The sequence below is a fragment of the Pseudophryne corroboree genome, chromosome 1 (genome assembly GCF_028390025.1).
Source record: "Pseudophryne corroboree isolate aPseCor3 chromosome 1, aPseCor3.hap2, whole genome shotgun sequence".
Lineage (NCBI taxonomy): Eukaryota > Metazoa > Chordata > Amphibia > Anura > Myobatrachidae > Pseudophryne > Pseudophryne corroboree.
In genome coordinates, this window is record NC_086444.1 from 225,364,559 (window position 1) to 225,385,671 (window position 21,113).

A 21,113-nucleotide genomic window follows, 5' to 3' on the forward strand; every position below is an offset into this window, starting at 1 on the left:
ACTGTGGGGACATCTGTATACCTGGCACTGTGAGGGGCATTTGTATACCTGGCACTGTGGGGGCATCTGTATACCTGGCACTGTGGGGACATCTGTATACCTGGCACTGTGGGGGGCATTTGTATACCTGGCATTGTGGGGGGCATTTGTATACCTGGCACTGTGGGGGCATCTGTATACCTGGCACTGTGGGGACATCTGTATACCTGGCACTGTGAGGGGCATTTGTATACCTGGCACTGTGAGGGGCATTTGTATACCTGGCACTGTGGGGGGCATTTGTATACCTGGCACTGTGAGGGGCATTTGTATACCTGGCACTGTGGGGGCATCTGTATACCTGGCACTGTGGGGACATCTGTATACCTGGCACTGTGAGGGGCATTTGTATACCTGGCACTGTGGGGGCATCTGTATACCTGGCACTGTGGGGACATCTGTATACCTGGCACTGTGGGGACATCTGTATACCTGGCACTGTGAGGGGCATTTGTATACCTGGCACTGTGAGGGGCATTTGTATACCTGGCACTGTGGGGGCATTTGTATACCTGGCACTGTGGGGGCAATTGTGGATCTGGCACCGCACTATTGGGGGCATATGTGTATCACGTCCCATTTTAACTGGCCACACCCATTTTTTTGGCGCGCACACACAGTACCTCTAAGGGGCAGGCCTACTGGGGGGCAGGGTAATTTTTTAAGTTGAGAATTTTTGTATGGCCCCCGAAGGATTTTATAAATATCCAAATGGCCCTCGGCAGAAAAAAGGTTCCCCACCCCTGCTCTACGGACTACAAGAAAAGGATTTACCAGTAGATAATTAAAATCCTATTTTCTCTTACATCCTAGAGGATGCTGGGTCCACATTAGTACCATGGGGATGTACCAAAGCTCCCAGAATGGGAGGGAGAGCACGGAGGCTCCTGCAGAACTGATTGACCAAACCTTAGGTCCTCAGAGGCCAAAGTATCAAACCTGTAGAACTTAGCAAATGTGTTCGACCCAGACCAAGTAGCCACTCGGCAAAAGCTGTAAAGCCTAGACACACCGGGCAGGAAGAAACCACCTTCCGAGTAGAGTGGGCCTTAACAAATTTCGGACACGGCAATCCTGCCATAGAATATGCATGCTGGATAGTGAACCTGATCCAGCGAGAGATCGTCTGCTTAGAAGCAGGACACCCAAGTTTCTTGGGATAATACAGGACAAACAGAGAGTCCGATTTTCTGTGACAAGCAGTCCTCCACATAAATCTTCAGAGCCCTTACAACATCCAAGGACTTTGATGCAATTAAGGAGTCAGTAGCAACTGGCACCACAATTGGTTGGTTGATATGAAAAGCCTTTGGAAGGAATTGCTGACGTGTCCGGAGCTCAGCTCTATCTTTAAATAGGGACTTTTACAAGACAAAGCCCCCAACTCTGACACGTCTAGCAGAAGCCAAGGCCAACAAAGTGACAGCCTTCCACGTGAGAAACTTTACCTCAACCTCCTGTAGAGGCTCGAACCAATCCGATTGGAGGAAATGCAATACCACGTTAGGATCCCAGGGTGCCGTAGGCGGCATAAAGGGAGGCTGGATGTGCAGAACCCTTTTGAAAAAAGTCTGAATCTCAGGGAGAGAAGCCAGCTGTTTCTGGAAGAAAATGGATAAGGCCGAAATCTGGACCTTTACGGATCCCAAACGCAGGCCCATATCCACACCTTCTTGCAGGAAGAGAAGAAACCGTCCCAGTTGAAACTCCACCGTAGGAAACTTCTTGGATTCACACCAAGACACATACTTTTTCCAGATGTGATGGTAATGTTTAGACGTAACTCCCTTCCTAGCCTGTATCAGGGTAGGAATAACCTTGTTCGGAATGCCCTTCTGAGCTAATATCTGTGTGTTCAACCTCTATGCCATCAAACGTAGCCGTGGTAAGTCTTGATAAGCGAACGGCCCCTGTTGCAGAAGGTCCTCCCGAAGAGGAAGAGGCCTCGGATCTTCCAGCAGTAGATCCAGAAGATCCGTGTACCAACCCCTTCTTGGCCAGTCCGGAGCAATGAGGATTGCCTGAACACTTTGTTCTTTTTATGATCTTTAGAACCCTTGGAATGAGTGGAAGTGGAGGAAACACGTACACTGACTGGCACACCCACGGAGTCACTAGGGCGTCCACCGCCACTGCTTGCGGGTCTCTTGACCTGGAACAATACCTCCAAAGCTTCTTGTTGACACGTGAGGCCATCATGTCTATTTGAGGTACACCCCAAAGATTTATCACATCCGTGAACACCTCCGGATGGAGGCCCCACTCTCCGGGTTGGAGATCATGTCTGCTGAGGAAGTCCACTTCCCAGTTGTCTACTCGCGGAATGGAGATTGCTGACAGGGCCAGTGCCGGCCTTTTTACCCAGTGGAGGATCCTTTTTACCTCTGACATTGCAGCTCTGCTCTTTGTTCCACCCTGTCAGTTTATGTAAGCCACCGTCGTTACATTGTCCGACTGTACTTGAATGGCACGATCTCGCAGAAGATGTGCTGCTTGGAGAAGACCGTTGTTCACGGCTCTTAGTTCCAGAATGTTTATTGGAAGACTGGATTCCAGGCTTGAGCACCTTCCTTGGAAGGTTTCCCCTTGAGTGACTGCGCCCCAACCCCGGAGACTTGCATTCGTGGTTAGAAGGATCCAGTCCTGAATCCCAAACCTGTGGCCCTCCAGAAGGTGAGACATTTTCAGTCACCAGAGGAGTAAAATCTTTGCTTCCGGCGACAGATGTATCATCAGGTGCATATGTAGGTGAGCCCCCGACCACTTCTCTAGAAGATCCAGTTTGAAGGATTGAGCATGGAATCTTCCATACTGTAGAGCCTCGTAGGAGGCAACCATCTTCTCCAGAAGGTGAATGCACTGATGAACCGATACACGGGCTGGCTTCAGGACATCCCGGACCATTGTTTGAATCGCCAACGCTTTTTCCTCCGGTAGAAACACCCTCTGCACTTCCATGTCGAGGATCATCCCAAGGAAAGACAATCTCCTTGTCGGCTACAAATGTGACTTCGGAAGATTCAGAATCCAACCATGTTCCCTGTGCAGATGAGTCGTGAGAGCAATGGACTGCAACAAGGTCTCCCTGGCCAACGCCTTTATCAGCAGATGGTCCAGATATGGAATTATGTTTACTCCCTGTATGCAGAGGAGAACGATCATCTCTGCCATCACCTTGGTAAACACCCTCGGTGCCGTGGAGAGACCAAATGGTAGTGCCTGAAACTGACTGTTTACCAGTGCAAACCTGAGATAAGCCTGGTGTGGCGGTCAAATCGGAATGTGGAGGTACGCATCCTTGATATCCAGGGATACCAGAAACTCCCCCTCCTCCAGGCCTCAGATCACCGCTCTCAGAGACTCCATTTTGAACTTGAACTCCCTCAGATAAGGGTTTTAACGATTTCAAGTTCAAAATCGGTCTGACCGAACCATCCAGTTTCGGTACCACAAAAAGTTTTGAATAGTAACCCTTGTTTTGCATATGCGGTGGAACTGTAACGATGACCGCTGACCTTTCCAATTTTTGAATGGCTTCCTGTAGGACAGCCCTGTCTGTCAGTAATGCTGGCAAGCCTGATTTGAAGAATCGGTGAGGTGGGAGTTCTTGAAACTCCAGTCTGTACCCCTGGGACACAATATCTGTACCCAGGGTTCCAGGCCGGACGACACTCAGACGTGGCTGAAACGTCTGAGCCTCGCACCCACCAGAATGTCCTCCAGGCTGTGCGGTTCACCGTCATGCTGAGGATTTTGAGAAACTGTAAGCAGGCATCTGGTCCTGGGAGCCTGCAGGTGCAGGCTTTTTGGATTTTGCACGCCCACCTCTAAAAGTGGTAGGGACTTTGGACTTTTTTGTCTTAGCAGTCCGAAAGGACTGCGATGCGGATAAAGAAAAGGGTTTCTTCGTAGAAGGTGTAGCTGAGGGAAGAAAAGGTGACTGGAAATCCACGCATCCAATGCTTCCCCAAACAGAGCCTGACCTGTGTATGGTAGGTTCTCCACACTTCTCCTGGATTCCGCATCTGCCAACCATTGGCATAGCCAGAGTCCCCTGCGAGCTGAGACAGACATGGAAGATATCCGTGCATTCAGCATACCTAGGTTCAATGTCACTTCTATCCATTGTATCTAAATCATCTAGTAACGTGCCTGACCACTTTACTATAGCTTTTGAGATCCATGCACAAGCAATAGTAGGCCTTAATGCCACCCCTGAAGCAGTGTATATGGTTTTGATCATAGTGTCAATCTTCCGATCAGCAGGTTCTTTTAACGTGGTAGATCCAGGGACAGGTAAAACCATTTTTTTTCTTTTTGACAGTCTGGAGACAGAGGCGTCAACTATGGGTGGGTTTTCCCATCTTTTTCTATTGTCCTCCGTGAAGGGAAAAGCAACCAGAACCCTCTTGGGGATCTGGAATTTTTTCTCCGGGGATTCCCAGGACTTTTCAAATAAAGCATTTAATTCTTTAGACCAGGGGTGTCCAACCTTTCACCTTCCCTGGGCCACATTAGAAGATGAAAATTTGGTTTGGGCCGCACATAAAATAAAATAACAGTAACGATACCTGAATGAGAGACAGATTACTTACCTACATCCCACGCCGGTCACGTCCACTTGTCCAGTAGAATCCAAAAGGGTCGGTACCTATAAAAATGAAAATTATACTTACAAACGAATGAATGAATATTATGCCCTCACTGACGCGGGAAGACGTTCGCCCCTTGTAGTTGTGCCCCTGTAGCTGCGCCCCTTGTACTGTGCCCCTTGTAGTTGTGCCCCTGTAGCTGTGCCCCTTGTACTGTGCCCCTTGTAGTTGTGCCCCTTGTAGTTGTGCCCCTGTAGCTGCGCCCCTTGTACTGTGCCCCTTGTAGCTGTGCCCCTGTAGCTGCGTCCCTTGTAGTTGTGCCCCTGTAGCTGCGCCCCTTGTAGCTGTGCCACTATAGCTGCGCCCCTTGTAGTTGTGCCCCTGTAGCTGCGCCCCTTGTACTGTGCCCCTTGTAGTTGTGCCCCTGTAGCTGCGCCCCTTGTACTGTGCCCCTTGTAGCTGTGCCCCTGTAGCTGCGTCCCTTGTAGTTGTGCCCCTGTAGCTGCGCCCCTTGTAGCTGTGCCACTATAGCTGCGCCCCTTGTTGTTGTGCCCCTGTAGCTGCGCCCCTTGTACTGTGCCCCTTGTAGTTGTGCCCCTGTAGCTGCGCCCCTTGTACTGTGCCCCTTGTAGCTGTGCCCCTGTAGCTGCGCCCCTTGTAGTTGTGCCCCTGTAGCTGCGCCCCTTGTAGCTGTGCCCCTGTAGCTGCGCCCCTTGTAGTTGTGCCCCTGTAGCTGCGCCCCTTGTAGCTGTGCCCCTGTAGCTGCGCCCCTTGTAGTTGTGCCCCTGTAGCTGCCCCCTTGTACTGTGCCCCTTGTATTTGTGCCCCTGTAGCTGCGCCCCTTGTAGTTGTGCCCCTTGTAGCTGCGCCCCTTGTACTGTGCCCCTTGTAGTTGTGCCCCTGTAGCTGCCCCCTTGTACTGTGCCCCTTGTAGTTGTGGCCCTGTAGCACTAGCTGCCCCCTTGTACTGTGCCTCTTGTAGTTGTGGCCCTGTAGCTGCCCCCTTGTACTGTGCCCCTTGTAGTTGTGGCCCTGTAGCTGCCCCCTTGTACTGTGCCCCTTGTAGCTGCCCCCTTGTACTGTGCCCCTTGTAGTTGTGGCCCTGTAGCTGCCCCCTTGTACTGTGCCCCTTGTAGCTGCCCCTTGTACTGTGCCCCTTGTAGTTGTGTCCCTGTAGCTGCCCCCTTGTACTGTGCCCCTTGTAGTTGTGGCCCTGTAGCACTAGCTGCCCCCTTGTACTGTGCCCCTTGTAGTTGTGGCCCTGTAGCTGCCCCCTTGTACTGTGCCCCTTGTAGTTATGGCCCTGTAGCTGCCCCCTTGTACTGTGCCCCTTGTAGTTGTGGCCCTGTAGCTGCCCCTTTGTACTGTGCCCCTTGTAGCTGCCCCATTGTACTGTGCCCCTTGTAGTTGTGGCCCTGTAGCTGCCCCCTTGTACTGTGCCCCTTGTAGCTGCCCCCTTGTACTATGCCCCTTGTAGTTGTGGCCCTGTAGCTGCCCCCTTGTACTGTGCCCCTTGTAGCTGCCCCCTTGTACTGTGCCCCTTGTAGTTGTGGCCCTGTAGCTGCCTCCTTGTACTGTGCCCCTTGTAGCTGTGCCCTTGTACTGTGCCCCTTGTAGCTGTAAATAAAAACACACACACACAGTCACACAGACACATACTTACCGCTCCTGCAGCGCTGCCTCCGTCTCCGTCCGCCGCTCCTCTCTGCTGTACTACGGGAGGGACATCTGTACAGGACACTGTACAGCGGCGCAGGCCGCGGCCACGGACTTCAGATCTTGATTCCCCCCCCCCCTTCCCCGGACACTGTACAGCGGCGCAGGACTTCAGATCTTGATTCCCCCCCCTCCCCGGGACACTGTACAGCGGCGTGGCCACGGACAGACACCAACCCCCGGCTCACTTACGTGTTCTTGTACAACCAACTTCTCCGCTGGGCTCCTCTACTCTCGCGCTGCTCAGTCACGTGTGCCGCTATACAGCGGAGGAGGGCTACACTGTGACTGACAGCAGAGAGGGCGTGAGCTGGTGCTGGTCCCAGCAGCAGCAATCCAATCAGGATGTGCTGACAGCCTGCTGGGGCCGGCTCAGCCTCACATGTGGTGTCCGTACTCGAAAAAAAAACAAAAAAACCTCTGCTGCAGCGCTGCTTCTGGGCCGCATTACTAGCCGACTTGGGCCGCATGCGGCCCGCGGGCCGCGGGTTGGACAAGCCTGCTTTAGACGCAGGGAAGGTTAGCGAGGCTTTCTTATTATCTGCTCAGGTGTTGTGTCAGAAATGTTTAATACATCTCTAATGGCCTCAACCATGAGCTGCACCCCCTTAGCCAGGGATGCCACCCCCCTTAGCTCATCCCCATCACCGTCAGCCGTGTCAGAGTCTGTATCCATGTCATCTTGCATAATCTGTGCAAGTGCACGTTTCTGTGGGTATATGCCAGGGGACTTTGAAGGAATAGGAACAGAACCTGACCAAACTGCCATAGACTTCTTTGAAACCTGAGTTTCAGTCTCAGTATGAGCTACCCCAGTAGAGATCTGAGAGATCATTCCCTTAATAGAGGTCAACCACTCAGGCTCAGTAATACGGATCTGAAACATAATACAACTACCTGGCGCTGACTGTGTAACTTAATAGACTACACAGTAATTTCACAGCCCCCCCCCCCCCTTCTACAACCCCCTGGTACTGCAAAGGATAGCTGGAGTTGCGTGGAGGAACAGATCTCCCTGTCGGCATCTCTGTACTGGATCTGCAGGCTGGAAAATGGCGCTGAACGCTGCTGGGTCACCTCTGGGGAGAAGCTCTGCCCCTTGAACATGGCTCTGCTTCCCACTCTTCACTTCTTTATACTGGCCTGAGGAATTATGCTGGCAGCGTTACCTAGGTCCCTGACAGCCTTGTTGACCAGTGTAGGGTATAGGCGCTGGCTCAGGGTGCCCCCCTCATAGCGCCGCACTATGTACCGCTGAGCCTCCGGGGTGCAGTTAGTACTGCGCTCCCACCCTGTTGCCGCCATCTCTTGCCACTGGAATCTTCTGGCTCTGTTAGGGGGTGGCGGCATACTGCAGGAGTGAGCGGTCGCTTGGGGCGGCTAACGATCATCACCCTCCGGAGCTCAGTGTCCTGTCAGCAGAGATAGTGGCCATTAACCTCTCAGGGTTGGACACTACTCCCCCCCTAAGTCCCTTGAAGCAGGGAGGCTGTTGCCAGCAGCCTCCCTGTGCCTAAACTCTAATTAAAAAAAGAAAACTATAAAAACTCCTATGGAGCTCCCCTAGCTGTGACCGGCTAAACTGAGTCTGGTGGGAGGGATATAGAGGGAGGAGCCAGCCCACACTATTAAACTCTTAAAGTGCCAGTGGCTCATAGTGGACCCGTCTATACCCCAGGTACTAATGTGGACCCCAGCAGGGTCTAGGACGTAAGAGAAATAAATATATATATATATATATATATATATATAGACACGTCCATAGCCTCAGTTAGAAATCAAATTCAGTTTAGTTCATCCAGAAAATAGAGTGCACAGTCAATGGTCAAAATATTGATTAGTGATGTTTCAGTGATACAAAAGCAATAGTTACCATACATGGGTTCCTTTTGGTGAATAAGCACATTGCCTGCACTTGGATCCCTCTGCAGTGTGGGAGTATAGCTACTGGGAAATCTGGATGACTAATCCAGGCACCTTTGTATTACAGCTTTCACATCGCTAAAGTGGGTCGCTCCCAATACTTTTACACTGGTCCTTCCCGGGTGCGACCCACTTGAGAACACTTTTAGAAATGTGGCACCAACTCGGCAAATTGCCCGGTTGGTGACGTGTGAGGAGACGTGTGCAGAGGCGGTGCCTGGAGATCAGATCATCTCCAAGCACCGCCGGTAGTCTGGATAGATCCCAGGTTGCATCGACCTGGCAACCCATTCACGCTGCATCTGATAGGGTAATAACCCAGGAATAACCATGCTTTATTCCTGGGTTGAAATACTGGATCTGGTGACCCGCATCAACCCGGCAATATACCGGGCTATTTGTGAAGTGTAAAGAGGTATAAGTTTCCTTTGTAAACTCCATGAGCTGATGAAATACTTGGAGACAGGATTGGCCAACACCTAAAAAAGGGGAAGGCTAGGTAGGCCAAGTGTTTCTTATCTGCTTTCACATTCTATGTTTCATGGTTCCGGTCACAGGCAGTCAATGCGCATGCACAGCTGTGGGCCAAGCCATTTATCAGTGGGGTTTGACCTCTCCTAAAAAATGTTTGAATTAATATCTGTTAGAATCTGTAATAAGCAGGTTAATTCTGTGAGCTCCAATCAGTCTCCTGATGACTAATTAACTCTGAGGACCAGGGGGTATATTTACTAAGGTCCCGATTTTGACCGAGATGGTGTTTTTTCTTCAAAGTGTCATCTCGGGAATTTACTAAACTCAAATCACGGCAGTGAGGAGGGCATTCGTATTTTTTTGGAAGTCCAAGAAAAAACATACGAATGAATACACCATCGGTCAAACGCGGCTGTTTAGGTATGGAACACGGTCATTTACTAAACATTCGTATTTGAAATCTCTACCGTGAAAATGCATGTGCGGCCGTGAAAAAATACTAATCGTACAAAAAGCCTAAAAAAAAATAGACCTGCTTTTGAGAAGCATGTTTACATGTGTTGTCAATTCTACATTAGTCACACCTGGGGGTATATTTACTAAAATTCGTACTTGTACCGATTTGGAGGGAGATTCATCACGAATGACATCGAATGTGTAATTGTGGAACTTTTTGAATTTATTACAACTAATTTACTAAGCTGTCATATTTTTTTTTTTCGTGTTTTCCGATGTCGATGTCATTCGTAGTTTTGTAAGGTAGAATGCGGCCGATTTAGTGGTTTTGCGGCCGTGTTATGAGGTTTTTTTATGACTGCGTCACATTTTGGTTACGGCAGTGTTTGTCCGTTCACGGCCGCATTTTTTTCCTAAGTTTCGTTTTTGTCACTCGTCCGTGATTGGTTTGATTCGTGATGGAGGAGTGTCAGTGCACATTACTATAAAAACGCCCCAAACCGTCAGCACCTCGTGGGTTTAGCTAGTGGAGAGGTGAGAGGAAGGTGTGTTAGGAGTTGGAGAGTTGTTTGGAGTTTGTGGAGGATTTGAGGAGGTTATTTGCGATTGTTGAGTGCTGTACTGTGTGTGTAAGTAGTCTTGTCATACTTGTTGTGTAGTTATTTAAAAGTTTGTTTACTTTTTTGTCATTGCTTTTTATTTAACATCTATTGTCATTGTTTGTGATTGATTGATTGAGTGAGTGAGTGAGTGTGTGTGTGTTTGGTGTGTGGTGTGTAGTGGTAGTGGAGGAGTGTGTTTACTGTTTTTTTTAACAGTGTTATTTGTTGTTTGTCCTGATTATGTCCCAGTCAGAGGTGAGTGAGGTGGAGGAGGTGAGTGAGAGGGAGGAGGTGAGTGAGGTGGAGGAGGTGAGTGAGAGGGAGGAGGTTAGTGAGGTGGAGGAGGTTAGTGAGGAGGAGGGGGTGGCTGCTGCCTCCAGTGATAGTGATGGTGTTGTGGCTCCGCAGCCACGCACCACTACAAAGACTGGCCGCAATGTCAAATTTAGCTATGCAGAAAATATGGCTTTGGTGCGGGAGCTGATGAGGCATCATCGGCAGTTGTTTGGCCATGATGTTGCAAAGGTGTCGTCACGCAGGAAGAGTATTCTGTGGGGGAAGGTCATTGCGGCTGTGAATAGTGAGGGTGTGGTGAGGCGGACCGAGGACACGTGTCGTAAGCGTTTTTACGACATAAAGCGCCGTGTCAAGGCGAAGATGGCCAAGGAGGCTAAATCGGCCCGCCAAACCGGGGGTGGACACCCCTTCCATGCATCTTACCGAGATTGGGAGGAGCCTGTGCGTGCACTCATTCGCAAGAAGTGGTTGGTGCCACTCATGTCCGGGATTCGGATCGGCCAAGGCAGGATGGTGAGTTATTTTTGTTTTTTTATAAACAATTTAAGCATGTGTGCTTTGTCCTTAGTTGTCTGAACTGTCTTCTAGCTAATTGTGGTTGTCCGTTTGTTCATTCTTCTAATGTGTTGGTGATGTGTACTGTTTCTGTGTTTTTAAAAAAAAAATTTTTTTTTAAATCTTACTGGTTGCCTTGGAGTTTTTCTGGTGTTGTAAGTCAAAAGTAAATGTTTGTAGGTGTGTTTTCATGCTTTTAAATTTTAAATTTTTAAACAAAGGTTTTTTGTAAATACATTTCATATCATTTATGATTATTGTGTGTTGTTATGGGTTGCCCTTTGTGTGCTTGATGTGTTTTTGAATGCATATTTAGTTGTGATGGTTCCAATTTTTACAAGATATTTTTGTCTAGTGTTTTATTATTATTTACCAAAATTGAGACCTTAGCATGCAATATTGTGGTTGTGTCAAGCTACAACGTTTTGTTTTTAAGTAGTATAATTGTTTGCATTATGCTCCTTTGTGTATTGTATTTTTGCCATAATTTATGCTAATTTAAAGAATACGCACCCAATGACGTCAGGCAGAAAAGCATAAGCATCGTTTAGTTTAATTCTCATCAGGTACCATATATGTTTACATCACAATAAGGAATTTGGAAAAAAATATCACCAAAATAGTATGTTCATAAGGACATTCTTCATATTTCTACAGTACGCCAGAGAAGCAGCACAGCCAGGCCACAGCCAACACTGCCAAGAGATGCAGATGGTGGCAATGCCGGTAAGATTTAACTGTATACACATATTCTGCAAACACATAGAAACACAAAATGTTAATGATTATCTTATCACACAGGTTCTTCTTCGGCAAATCCACCTACACTAAGGCGCCCATCACAGGGCTCGGTTACTGTGGCAACGAGGCAACCCAAGAGATGCCGTCTTGAGGCTCCAGCACCAGCATCACCACCCCAACGGCGCATCTCCGCACTGTCGGCCGTGCCACCACTAGTTCTATTGGCCAGCCCCCAAAGTGAGGATCCACAATCCCCTCAGTTGTCTGGTGAGTAAACATAACAATTACGTGTAAATAAGTAAACAAACAGTGTTGTTGATTTATTAACCTGGAGAAGGCATAAGGAATTGAAAAAAAACTGATATGTGCAAGGTGATAAAGGCAGCAGTACAAAATAAACACAACTGTTAATGTACATATTGGATCTGTTTGCCTTGTGCCTTTATCACCTTGCACATATCACTGGTTTTTCACTTCCTTATGCCTTCTCCATGTTTAGACATCTGCCCCACTGTTAGTACATAGAAAATATAATTAAACTAATGACCAGTCATCCTTGCAATAATCAACAACAACAATCAGATGGTGTTAAGGTATTTTTAGATGGATAATTGTCAGATGTGATGTTGGCCATATCAACACATTTTTGACACATAATTTTTGGAGTAAAAAAACAACATAAATGTTAAGTCTCATCCAATTGTTTTGCATGGCCAACAACACCACTTCTAAACATAGTGCACCGTAATACTTTTTCTACCATTGTTAATGTGTACATTTTAGGACACTATATTTGTTTACGTTTTTGCCAGACCACTGACTGCCTTGAACAATGTATGAGTGCATTGGTAAACACATTTATTGTATTGTGTGTGTTGTTCCAAAGGAAGGTACATTCCCAATATGTAAATGTAGTAATTTGTATTTGTTCGAGTTCTTCGTGGTTGCACATTAATTGTGTCTCAGAGTCCAACATTTTAAAAAAAAACCATCAACTGAGTAGTGAAGGATAGAAGCAACATATTTATACAAACAGATGAACAACATAGTCAAGTTTATGCCACAATCTATTGATCAATTAAAACATGAATATTAAGAAGAAATGCATGTTGACGTAAAGCTAGAGTAAGACCAATGCTAAAAAGTTACTAAATACTGGCTGTCTTCAACCCCATACAGAACCAGCCATCATGCCCGAGGATGCCCAGCAGGAAAGTGACCAGCAGGATACATACACTCTTCACCTGCAACCCATAGATGATACCCAGACAACCACGCTGCAGGACATACCCCAAACATCCCACAGGCCACAATTGAGCACAACACCAGCCCAGACACAAATGGACACTGAGTTTTGGAGCGGATGGGCCAAACAACAGGAACTGAACTATGCGTGCCTTAACACCCACACCCAATACCTGGCAAGTCTGCCCCATCATCTGCCTAGACTGGCTCGAAACTCTGGCAGACTTATCGTTCAAGTGGGAAGAATAGCCAATTCAATGGAACAGATGAGGGCAGACAACTACCAAATGCAAGCAAATCTCGTACGCATCATGGATGAACAACAGCGCCAACAACAATCCCTAATTCAGGTCATCCAACACAACCAAATTATCAATGAAAACATGTCCCGAATGATAGCAAGCCACACTGCAGCTAATACGCAACTCACTGCCAGCCTCAATATACTCAGCCAAAGCCTTAATGTTTTGGCATCACACCAAGTCAGCTCTAGCTCGGGGACAACTACACCAAACCAGACCCCAGTTCAATCCCCAGTTAGACGCTCCAGTAGAACCAGGAGCAACGAGCCAGCACAATCCTCGGCACCCAGCACACAACAAAGAAAAAAATAATGTGGCCTGCAGCTAATTTTTTCACTATTATAATATTATGTTGAGTTGTTGTGGCAAAAATGCCTTTGTTGTAGGAAATAAATTGCTCACACGGAATATGTGTCTTGTTTAATTAGCTACAGAAACAACCTGTACATTAGTGTCTAGGACCAGATGTGTATTGTTAGAAATATATTGCCTTCCCCTAGGTATCCTCAGCTCAACGTGTGTCTAATCTATGGCACCCAGAACATTGGCCATGGCCGCAAGATCAGATAAAGCTACCCTGACTGCATGCCACTGCGACTCCTGGGTAGGGAAGCAGAGAGAGGCATGTATGTAGTAGTGATGAGCGGGTTCGGTTTTTCGGAATCCGAACCCGCCGAACTTCAGCTTTTTTTACACGGGGCCGAGCAGGCTCGGATCCTCCCGCCTTGCTCGGTTAACCCGAGCGCGCCCGAACGTCATCATCCCGCTGTCGGATTCTCGCGAGGCTCGGATTCTATCGCGAGACTCGGATTCTATATAAGGAGCCGCGCGTCGCCGCCATTTTCACACGTGCATTGAGATTGATAGGGAGAGGACGTGGCTGGCGTCCTCTCCGTTTATAGAGAAGAGAGTAGAGAGTTAGAGACACTATTTACTAATTTTGGGGAGCATATTAGGACTGGAGTACTACTACTTGCTGATAGTGTGACCAGTGACCATTGACCACCAGTTTAATTAATCCGTTCTCTGCCTGAAAAAAAACGATACACAGTGTGACACAGTCACATACCATATCTGTGCTCAGCCTCAGTGTGCTGCATCATCATATGTAATACTGTATATCTGACTGTGCTGAGTGCTCACTGCTCACACAGCTTAATTGTGGGGGAGACTGGGGAGCAGTTAGAGCAGGAGTACATAAATAATATATTTTAAGTACAGTGCACACTTTTGCTGCCAGAGTGCCACACTGCCAGTGTGACTGACCAGTGACCACACTGACCACCAGTATATTGTGATTGTCTGCTTAGGACGGTGTACTACTTGCTGATAGTGTGACCAGTGACCAGTGACCACCACCAGTTTAATTAATCCGTTCTCTGCCTGAAAAAAAACGATACACAGTGTGACACAGTCACATACCATATCTGTGCTCAGCCCAGTGTGCTGCATCATATGTAATACTGTATATCATTATCTGACTGTGCTGAGTGCTCACTGCTCACACAGCTTAATTGTGGGGGAGACTGGGGAGCAGTTATAGCAGGAGTACATATTTTAAGTACAGTGCACACTTTTGCTGCCAGAGTGCCACTGCCAGTGTGACTGACCAGTGACCACTGACCACCAGTATATTGTGATTGTCTGCTGACCACCAGTATATTGTGATTGTCTGCCTGAAAAAGTTAAACACTCGTCGTGTGGTGTTTTTATAAACGCATTCTGCAGACAGTGTCCAGCAGGTCCGTCATTACATAATATATACCTGTCCGGCTGCAGTACTAGTGTGATATATATATATTTTAATTTTATCTCATTATCATCCAGTCTATATTAGCAGCAGACACAGTACGGTAGTCCACGGCTGTATGTGTCTACCTCTGTGTCGGCAGTCGCTCGTCCATCCATAATTGTATACCACCTACCCGTGGTTTTTTTTTTTTTCTATCTTCTTGATACTAGTAGCTTACTTTAGGAGTCTGCAGTGCTGACAGACAGTGTCCAGCAGGTCCGTCATTACATAATATATACCTGTCCGGCTGCAGTACTAGTGTGATATATATATATATATTTTAATTTTATCTCATTATCATCCAGTCTATATTAGCAGCAGACACAGTACGGTAGTCCACGGCTGTAGCTACCTCTGTGTCGGCAGTCGCTCGTCCATCCATAATTGTATACCACCTACTCGTGTTTTTTTTTTTTCTTTCTATCTTCTTGATACTAGTAGCTTACTTTAGGAGTCTGCAGTGCTGACAGACAGTGTCCAGCAGGTCCGTCATTACATAATATATACCTGTCTGGCTGCAGTACTAGTGTGATATATATATAGTGTTCACTCTAGGAATTTTTTAGGGCAGGGTGCTGATCACGGGGAGGGCACATTTTTCATTCGGGAGGGCACATTTTTCATTCGGGAGGGCACATTTTTCATTCGGGAGGGCACGATTATGTCCATACTGTAATGCTTAGACATGTGTCTTAACTAAAAATGAGTACAAAGACTCATGGTTTTTTGTTTGTGCACCCATTTTATTTAATGTTTACCTTTTACATGCGGACAAGGATTTGAAAGTGAAGAGTGTTAAATAAAAGTATTTGTGGTCCATTCATCACCAATGTAGCTCTACTGTATAGATTACAACTACAGTGTTCTATCATCCTGCACCTGTCACAACTTGTGCAGTTATTCTTTCCTGCCAGGGGTGTCGTCCTCTGCTCTGGTGCTTCTATCACTCTGGTCTTTATTTCAGTGGTAGACTTGTGATAGAAGCACTAGAGTACAGAACGACACCCCAGGCAGGAGGAACTGCACAGGTTGTGAAGGTGCTAAAATAAACACTAATCCTAGCATTTTATACAAGTTATAATAATAGTACCATGTGGATTGGATGCAGGTAGCTGATCAAACGTCCTACAGGTCATCTGGAGTAGATGTAGGTGTCAGCTGTTCAAAACAGAAGGGTCCAACTATTTATGCAGGCTCAGGCGGATGCCGTCTTGTCACTGGCTGTAAATATCCTCTTAGGCGCTGTGCTGAAGCTGAAACAGAACCATGCAACATAAACTGACTGCATGTTATCAGAGTCCATTTGTACTGCATTCCTAGTTCTTCAAAGCACAGCTTATTCCTTGGAGTAGAATTGTAAGACCACCATAGATTTTTAGTCTCGTACAATTCTTCCCCACAAAAATAAGGGCTTGTGCTTTGAAGAACTAAAGAACACAGCAGAAAAGGGACTCTGATAACAGGATTATGGACATACTAGGGCCACTCCACCACCTCTAAGTAGGAATACTCTCCCTCCTCCCACATTTTCTTGGTACTCTACCTTTTTGAACTGGAAAGTTGGGCTCCAAGTAGCTTGGGTGGCTCAGGTGCAGAGTCCTCGGTTGTCATCTGAAATGTTGAGTGCAGATTTGGTAACTGAAGAAGAGCAATCGCCACAGCTGTCCAACTATTTATGCAGGCTCAGGCGGATGCCGTCTTGTCACTGGCTGTAAATATCCTCTTAGGCGCTGTGCTGAAGCTGAAACAGAACCATACAACATAAACTGACTGCATGTTATCAGAGTCCATTTGTACTGCATTCCTAGTTCTTCAAAGCACAGCTTATTCCTTGGAGTAGAATTGTAAGACCACCATAGATTTTTAGTCTCGTACAATTCTTCCCCACAAAAATAAGGGCTTGTGCTTTGAAGAACTAAAGAACACAGCAGAAAAGGGACTCTGATAACAGGATTATGGACATACTAGGGCCACTCCACCACCTCTAAGTAGGAATACTCTCCCTCCTCCCACATTTTCTTGGTACTCTACCTTTTTGAACTGGAAAGTTGGGCTCCAAGTAGCTTGGGTGGCTCAGGTGCAGAGTCCTCGGTTGTCATCTGAAATGTTGAGTGCAGATTTGGTAACTGAAGAAGAGCAATCGCCACAGCTGTCCAACTATTTATGCAGGCTCAGGCGGATGCCGTCTTGTCACTGGCTGTAAATATCCTCTTAGGCGCTGTGCTGAAGCTGAAACAGAACCATACAACATAAACTGACTGCATGTTATCAGAGTCCATTTGTACTGCATTCCTAGTTCTTCAAAGCACAGCTTATTCCTTGGAGTAGAATTGTAAGACCACCATAGATTTTTAGTCTCGTACAATTCTTCCCCACAAAAATAAGGGCTTGTGCTTTGAAGAACTAAAGAACACAGCAGAAAAGGGACTCTGATAACAGGATTATGGACATACTAGGGCCACTCCACCACCTCTAAGTAGGAATACTCTCCCTCCTCCCACATTTTCTTGGTACTCTACCTTTTTGAACTGGAAAGTTGGGCTCCAAGTAGCTTGGGTGGCTCAGGTGCAGAGTCCTCGGTTGTCATCTGAAATGTTGAGTGCAGATTTGGTAACTGAAGAAGAGCAATCGCCACAGCTGTCCAACTATTTATGCAGGCTCAGGCGGATGCCGTCTTGTCACTGGCTGTAAATATCCTCTTAGGCGCTGTGCTGAAGCTGAAACAGAACCATACAACATAAACTGACTGCATGTTATCAGAGTCCATTTGTACTGCATTCCTAGTTCTTCAAAGCACAGCTTATTCCTTGGAGTAGAATTGTAAGACCACCATAGATTTTTAGTCTCGTACAATTCTTCCACACAAAAATAAGGGCTTGTGCTTTGAAGAACTAAAGAACACAGCAGAAAAGGGACTCTGATAACAGGATTATGGACATACTAGGGCCACTCCACCACCTCTAAGTAGGAATACTCTCCCTCCTCCCACATTTACTTGGTACTCACCTTTTTGAACTGGAAAGTTGGGCTCCAAGTAGCTTGGGTGGGTCAGTTTATGTGCGTTGTCCTTGGTTGTTGCTCACAATCTACAGTACAGGTGTTTCTGATTGTAGAGTGTGGTCGGTGGCCAGCTGTGTGTGGTCTACAAGAAAATATTCTTCTTTGCTTTTTCATCCAGTGCTTTACCGCCTCTCTGTAGTTTACCTTGCCATTTAGCTTAATGGCTAATATGCTGTTGACATTTTCCACCTTGAGACGGTTTCTGTGATCTGTTAAGATTAATTTAACTTGCGAAAAAGTTCTTTCAACTTCAGCAGTTGAGAGTGGTAGAACACAGCCAACTGAAACAAGTTTCTGAATTAGAGGAAATGCTACGCCAATTGTGTCTTCAGATTTTTCTAAAGTCTTGTACACGTTGACCATGGACAATCTTTCATTATCAGAATTTTCTTCTTCCGTTTGTAAGAATACAGATTTAAAGTCTTCCCATTCTGATAACAGAAGATCTTCGTCCAGTTGATAAAAATCAGCAAGCTGTGCCATTTCGGCCACACCATAAAATCCCACACCTTTGTCTGCATTAAGATGCCTCATATCTAAGACACTTAGATGATCAAGTATAGCTATATTATGCATCCTCTCTGAAATGTTTTGGACCAATAGATCTAGAAAACACCTTGCATCTTCTTCAAACTTACAATTTTCTGCTGCTATAGGAGCCTGAATTCCTATTTTTCTTGCAGCATTTTCCAGGTTCCTGCAAAACTGACCCCCAGGCTTACGCTTTAAATTTTTCAAAGCACCAAGCGTAATGGAAACATTGCTGTGTATTGTAGACAAGTCAATATCTCTTCTTTCAAAGATTAAAACTAATTTGGAAAGCAGGCTCAGTACATCACAAAGAAAGTGAATTAATTGAAAAAAATGAAAATTTTTCAGATGTTTGAGAAGTCCTTCAGCAGTTGGCCCACTCACACCACTTGTAGTCCTTGACTGTCCAGTTACAACAGCATTTTCCAAATCGACAATGATCGAATGATAATTAATTCTTATTGAATTAATAGCATTTTCATGTGATAGCCATCTTGTGTGGCTAGCCTTTTTTATTTTTGTTCCCTTACATTTAGTAAATACTCTTTGTATTTCTTCCAAAGTTTTGCTCCTCACAGAGCTGTATTTATAGTATTTGTAAATACTTGTTAATACTTCATCCATTTTCAGGAAAGGATTCAAAGATTCAAATGTATTTTTTGTTGCAAGAGCTAAACGATGATTGTGACAATGTATTGAAATAATCTTATTATTTTTGGCCTTTAGTTTGGCTGCTACTCCATCACGGTGACCAACCATTGAACTGGCGCCGTCACTTCCAAAGCCTACTAATTTCTCAAACCCTCCACAGTCTTCTATAGTCTGTGAAAGAGCATTGAAAATAGTTTCTGATTTTCCATCTGGAATTTCTGTATCATTAATAAAGGACACACTGACTTCTCCATCTTTTATATATTTTGCAGCAGTTGCCAAGTGTTTTCTGTTGCTGACATCAGTAGTTTCATCTGACATAACTGAAAATGATGGACTCTTCTGTAAAGACAAGATAACTTTCTCTCTTTGAACACTGGCCATCGAATTAACAAATTCGTTGATTGTTTGGTAGCTTGTATATGAGGCATTTTTAGATTTGTTCAGAGGGGCTAAAACTGGAGACTTTAATTCTTCTATACAGAAAACAACAAATGGTTTAAAAACAGTTGTATGTGGTATATTATGCTGGATTAGAAAATCCAGGCACTTCATAGCACATTCCACAGCTTTGAATTCCTCTGACTCTGGTCTATTTTTTCTGTTCTGTGAAGCCTCAGCATTACAACCGATTATTTCAGTTTGCATTGCTGCCTTGTGCATCTCGGAAACAGAATGCTCCTTAATTTTATCGCGCCTTACTGTGCTCATCCCACTATTCATCCATGGAGATTTGTTGTATTTTGTGTCGTTCAACAGATGTTTTAAACACAGCTTGCAGAGTAGAGATTCTCTTTCACCATTTTTTTTACAACTAAGCCACGGAAACTCTCTTTTCCATTTTATTTGGAAACCAACTTTATGTTTTGACTTTTTTTTTGGAGAAGCACTAACCCCAATGTCATTTATTATATCTGTATCTTCATTAGAAGAGCACCTTTCTTCAGATAGGTCATCATCCAAAATAATAGGGGGTGAGGTGTCACACTCTAAATTCTGAGAACAGTTGGCAAGAGAGATGGAGGATTGAGAATGCACATCTATGGTGTTTTCATTAACAATGACATTACATGACGTCGATACCGAGTCATCTACATTGCTGCAATTTGTGTTAACTGTGGCCAGTGAATTATCTTGGGAAGTGCATTGATTATCTGTGGGTACAGGATCAGAGGTGCTGGGTACAGGATCAGAGGTGCTGGGTACAGGATCAGAGGTGCTGGGTACAGGATCTAACTCTGCTGCATTTATTTTCTGTAATTAATAAAAATCATAATCTAAATTCAGATATTTGTTACACTTTCTTACAGGGGTTTAAAATGGGTGTATGTAAATGTTTTCCTACCTTCTTTTTTCCTGAAAACATTTGATTGATTTTCAAACATTTTTTGCCTATTTCCTTGGTTTTTCTTTCATGTTCTTTCACTTTCCTTTTAAGAGTAGGCATGTTTTCTAAAAATAAAAAAAAATAAAAACACTTAACACACTCAAGCTCCCTAGAATGAGAGCCACTGTACTCTCCGTACCAGCAAACTCACCTGAGACAAGTTGAGGTCTCCTGTCATTCAAGCCAAGAGGATCAAAGAAGGATCAATATGCTTATTTGGAGCCTGTGGTGTGGAGTGATGCACAGTTGGTTCAATGGTTGGTCAACGTGATGGAGTACATAGAGACGAGGATGAGGATGAGCCAGCTTTCTGTGGAAGAACAAAACACTTTAACACACTCAAGCTCCCTCGGATGAGAGCCGCACTGTTTACTCTCAGTACCAGCATACTCACCTGAGGCAAATTGAGGACTCCGGGGATGCCGAGAGGATCAAAGAAGGAGCCAGAATATGCCACTTTGGAGCCTGTGGTGTGGAGTGATGCGCCAGTTGATGCAGTGGATTGCTTAACGTGATGGAGTACACAGAGGCGAGGATGAGGATGAGCCAGCTTTCTGTGGAAGAACAAAACACATTAACACACTCAAGCTCCCTCGGATGAGAGCCGCACTGTTTACTCTCAGTACCAGCATACTCACCTGAGGCAAATTGAGGACTCCGGGGATGCCTAGAGGATCAAAGAAGGAGCCAGAATATGCCACTTTGGAGCCACAGTGGTGTGGAGTGATGCGCCAGTTGATGCAATCGGAT

The 21,113-nt window shown here is 45.8% G+C and overlaps 1 protein-coding gene across 1 annotated transcript; it reads right to left on the minus strand.

Annotated features, from left to right (window-relative positions):
- Positions 1 to 17,591: 17,591 nt before the first annotated feature.
- Positions 17,592 to 20,673, minus strand: LOC135062023 (zinc finger protein 862-like). Its single transcript, XM_063964102.1, has 3 exons — positions 20,515 to 20,673; positions 20,322 to 20,428; positions 17,592 to 20,230 (listed from the first exon to the last, which is right to left on the minus strand). Exons 2-3 carry the CDS (start codon positions 20,421 to 20,423, stop codon positions 17,783 to 17,785), a joined length of 2,550 nt encoding a protein of 849 aa, XP_063820172.1. The 5' UTR covers positions 20,424 to 20,428; positions 20,515 to 20,673; the 3' UTR covers positions 17,592 to 17,782.
- Between the last annotated feature and the right edge of the window lie 440 nt (positions 20,674 to 21,113).

Bases quoted from the DNA above. Each gene is read 5' to 3' on its own strand.
- LOC135062023 (XM_063964102.1), bottom strand. From the start codon at position 20,423: ATGCCTACTCTTAAAAGGAAAGTGAAAGAACATGAAAGAAAAACCAAG. The intron at 20,231-20,321 runs GTAGGAAAACAT...TATTAATTACAG, and splicing joins TGTTTTCAGGAAAAAAGAAG to AAAATAAATGCAGCAGAGTT.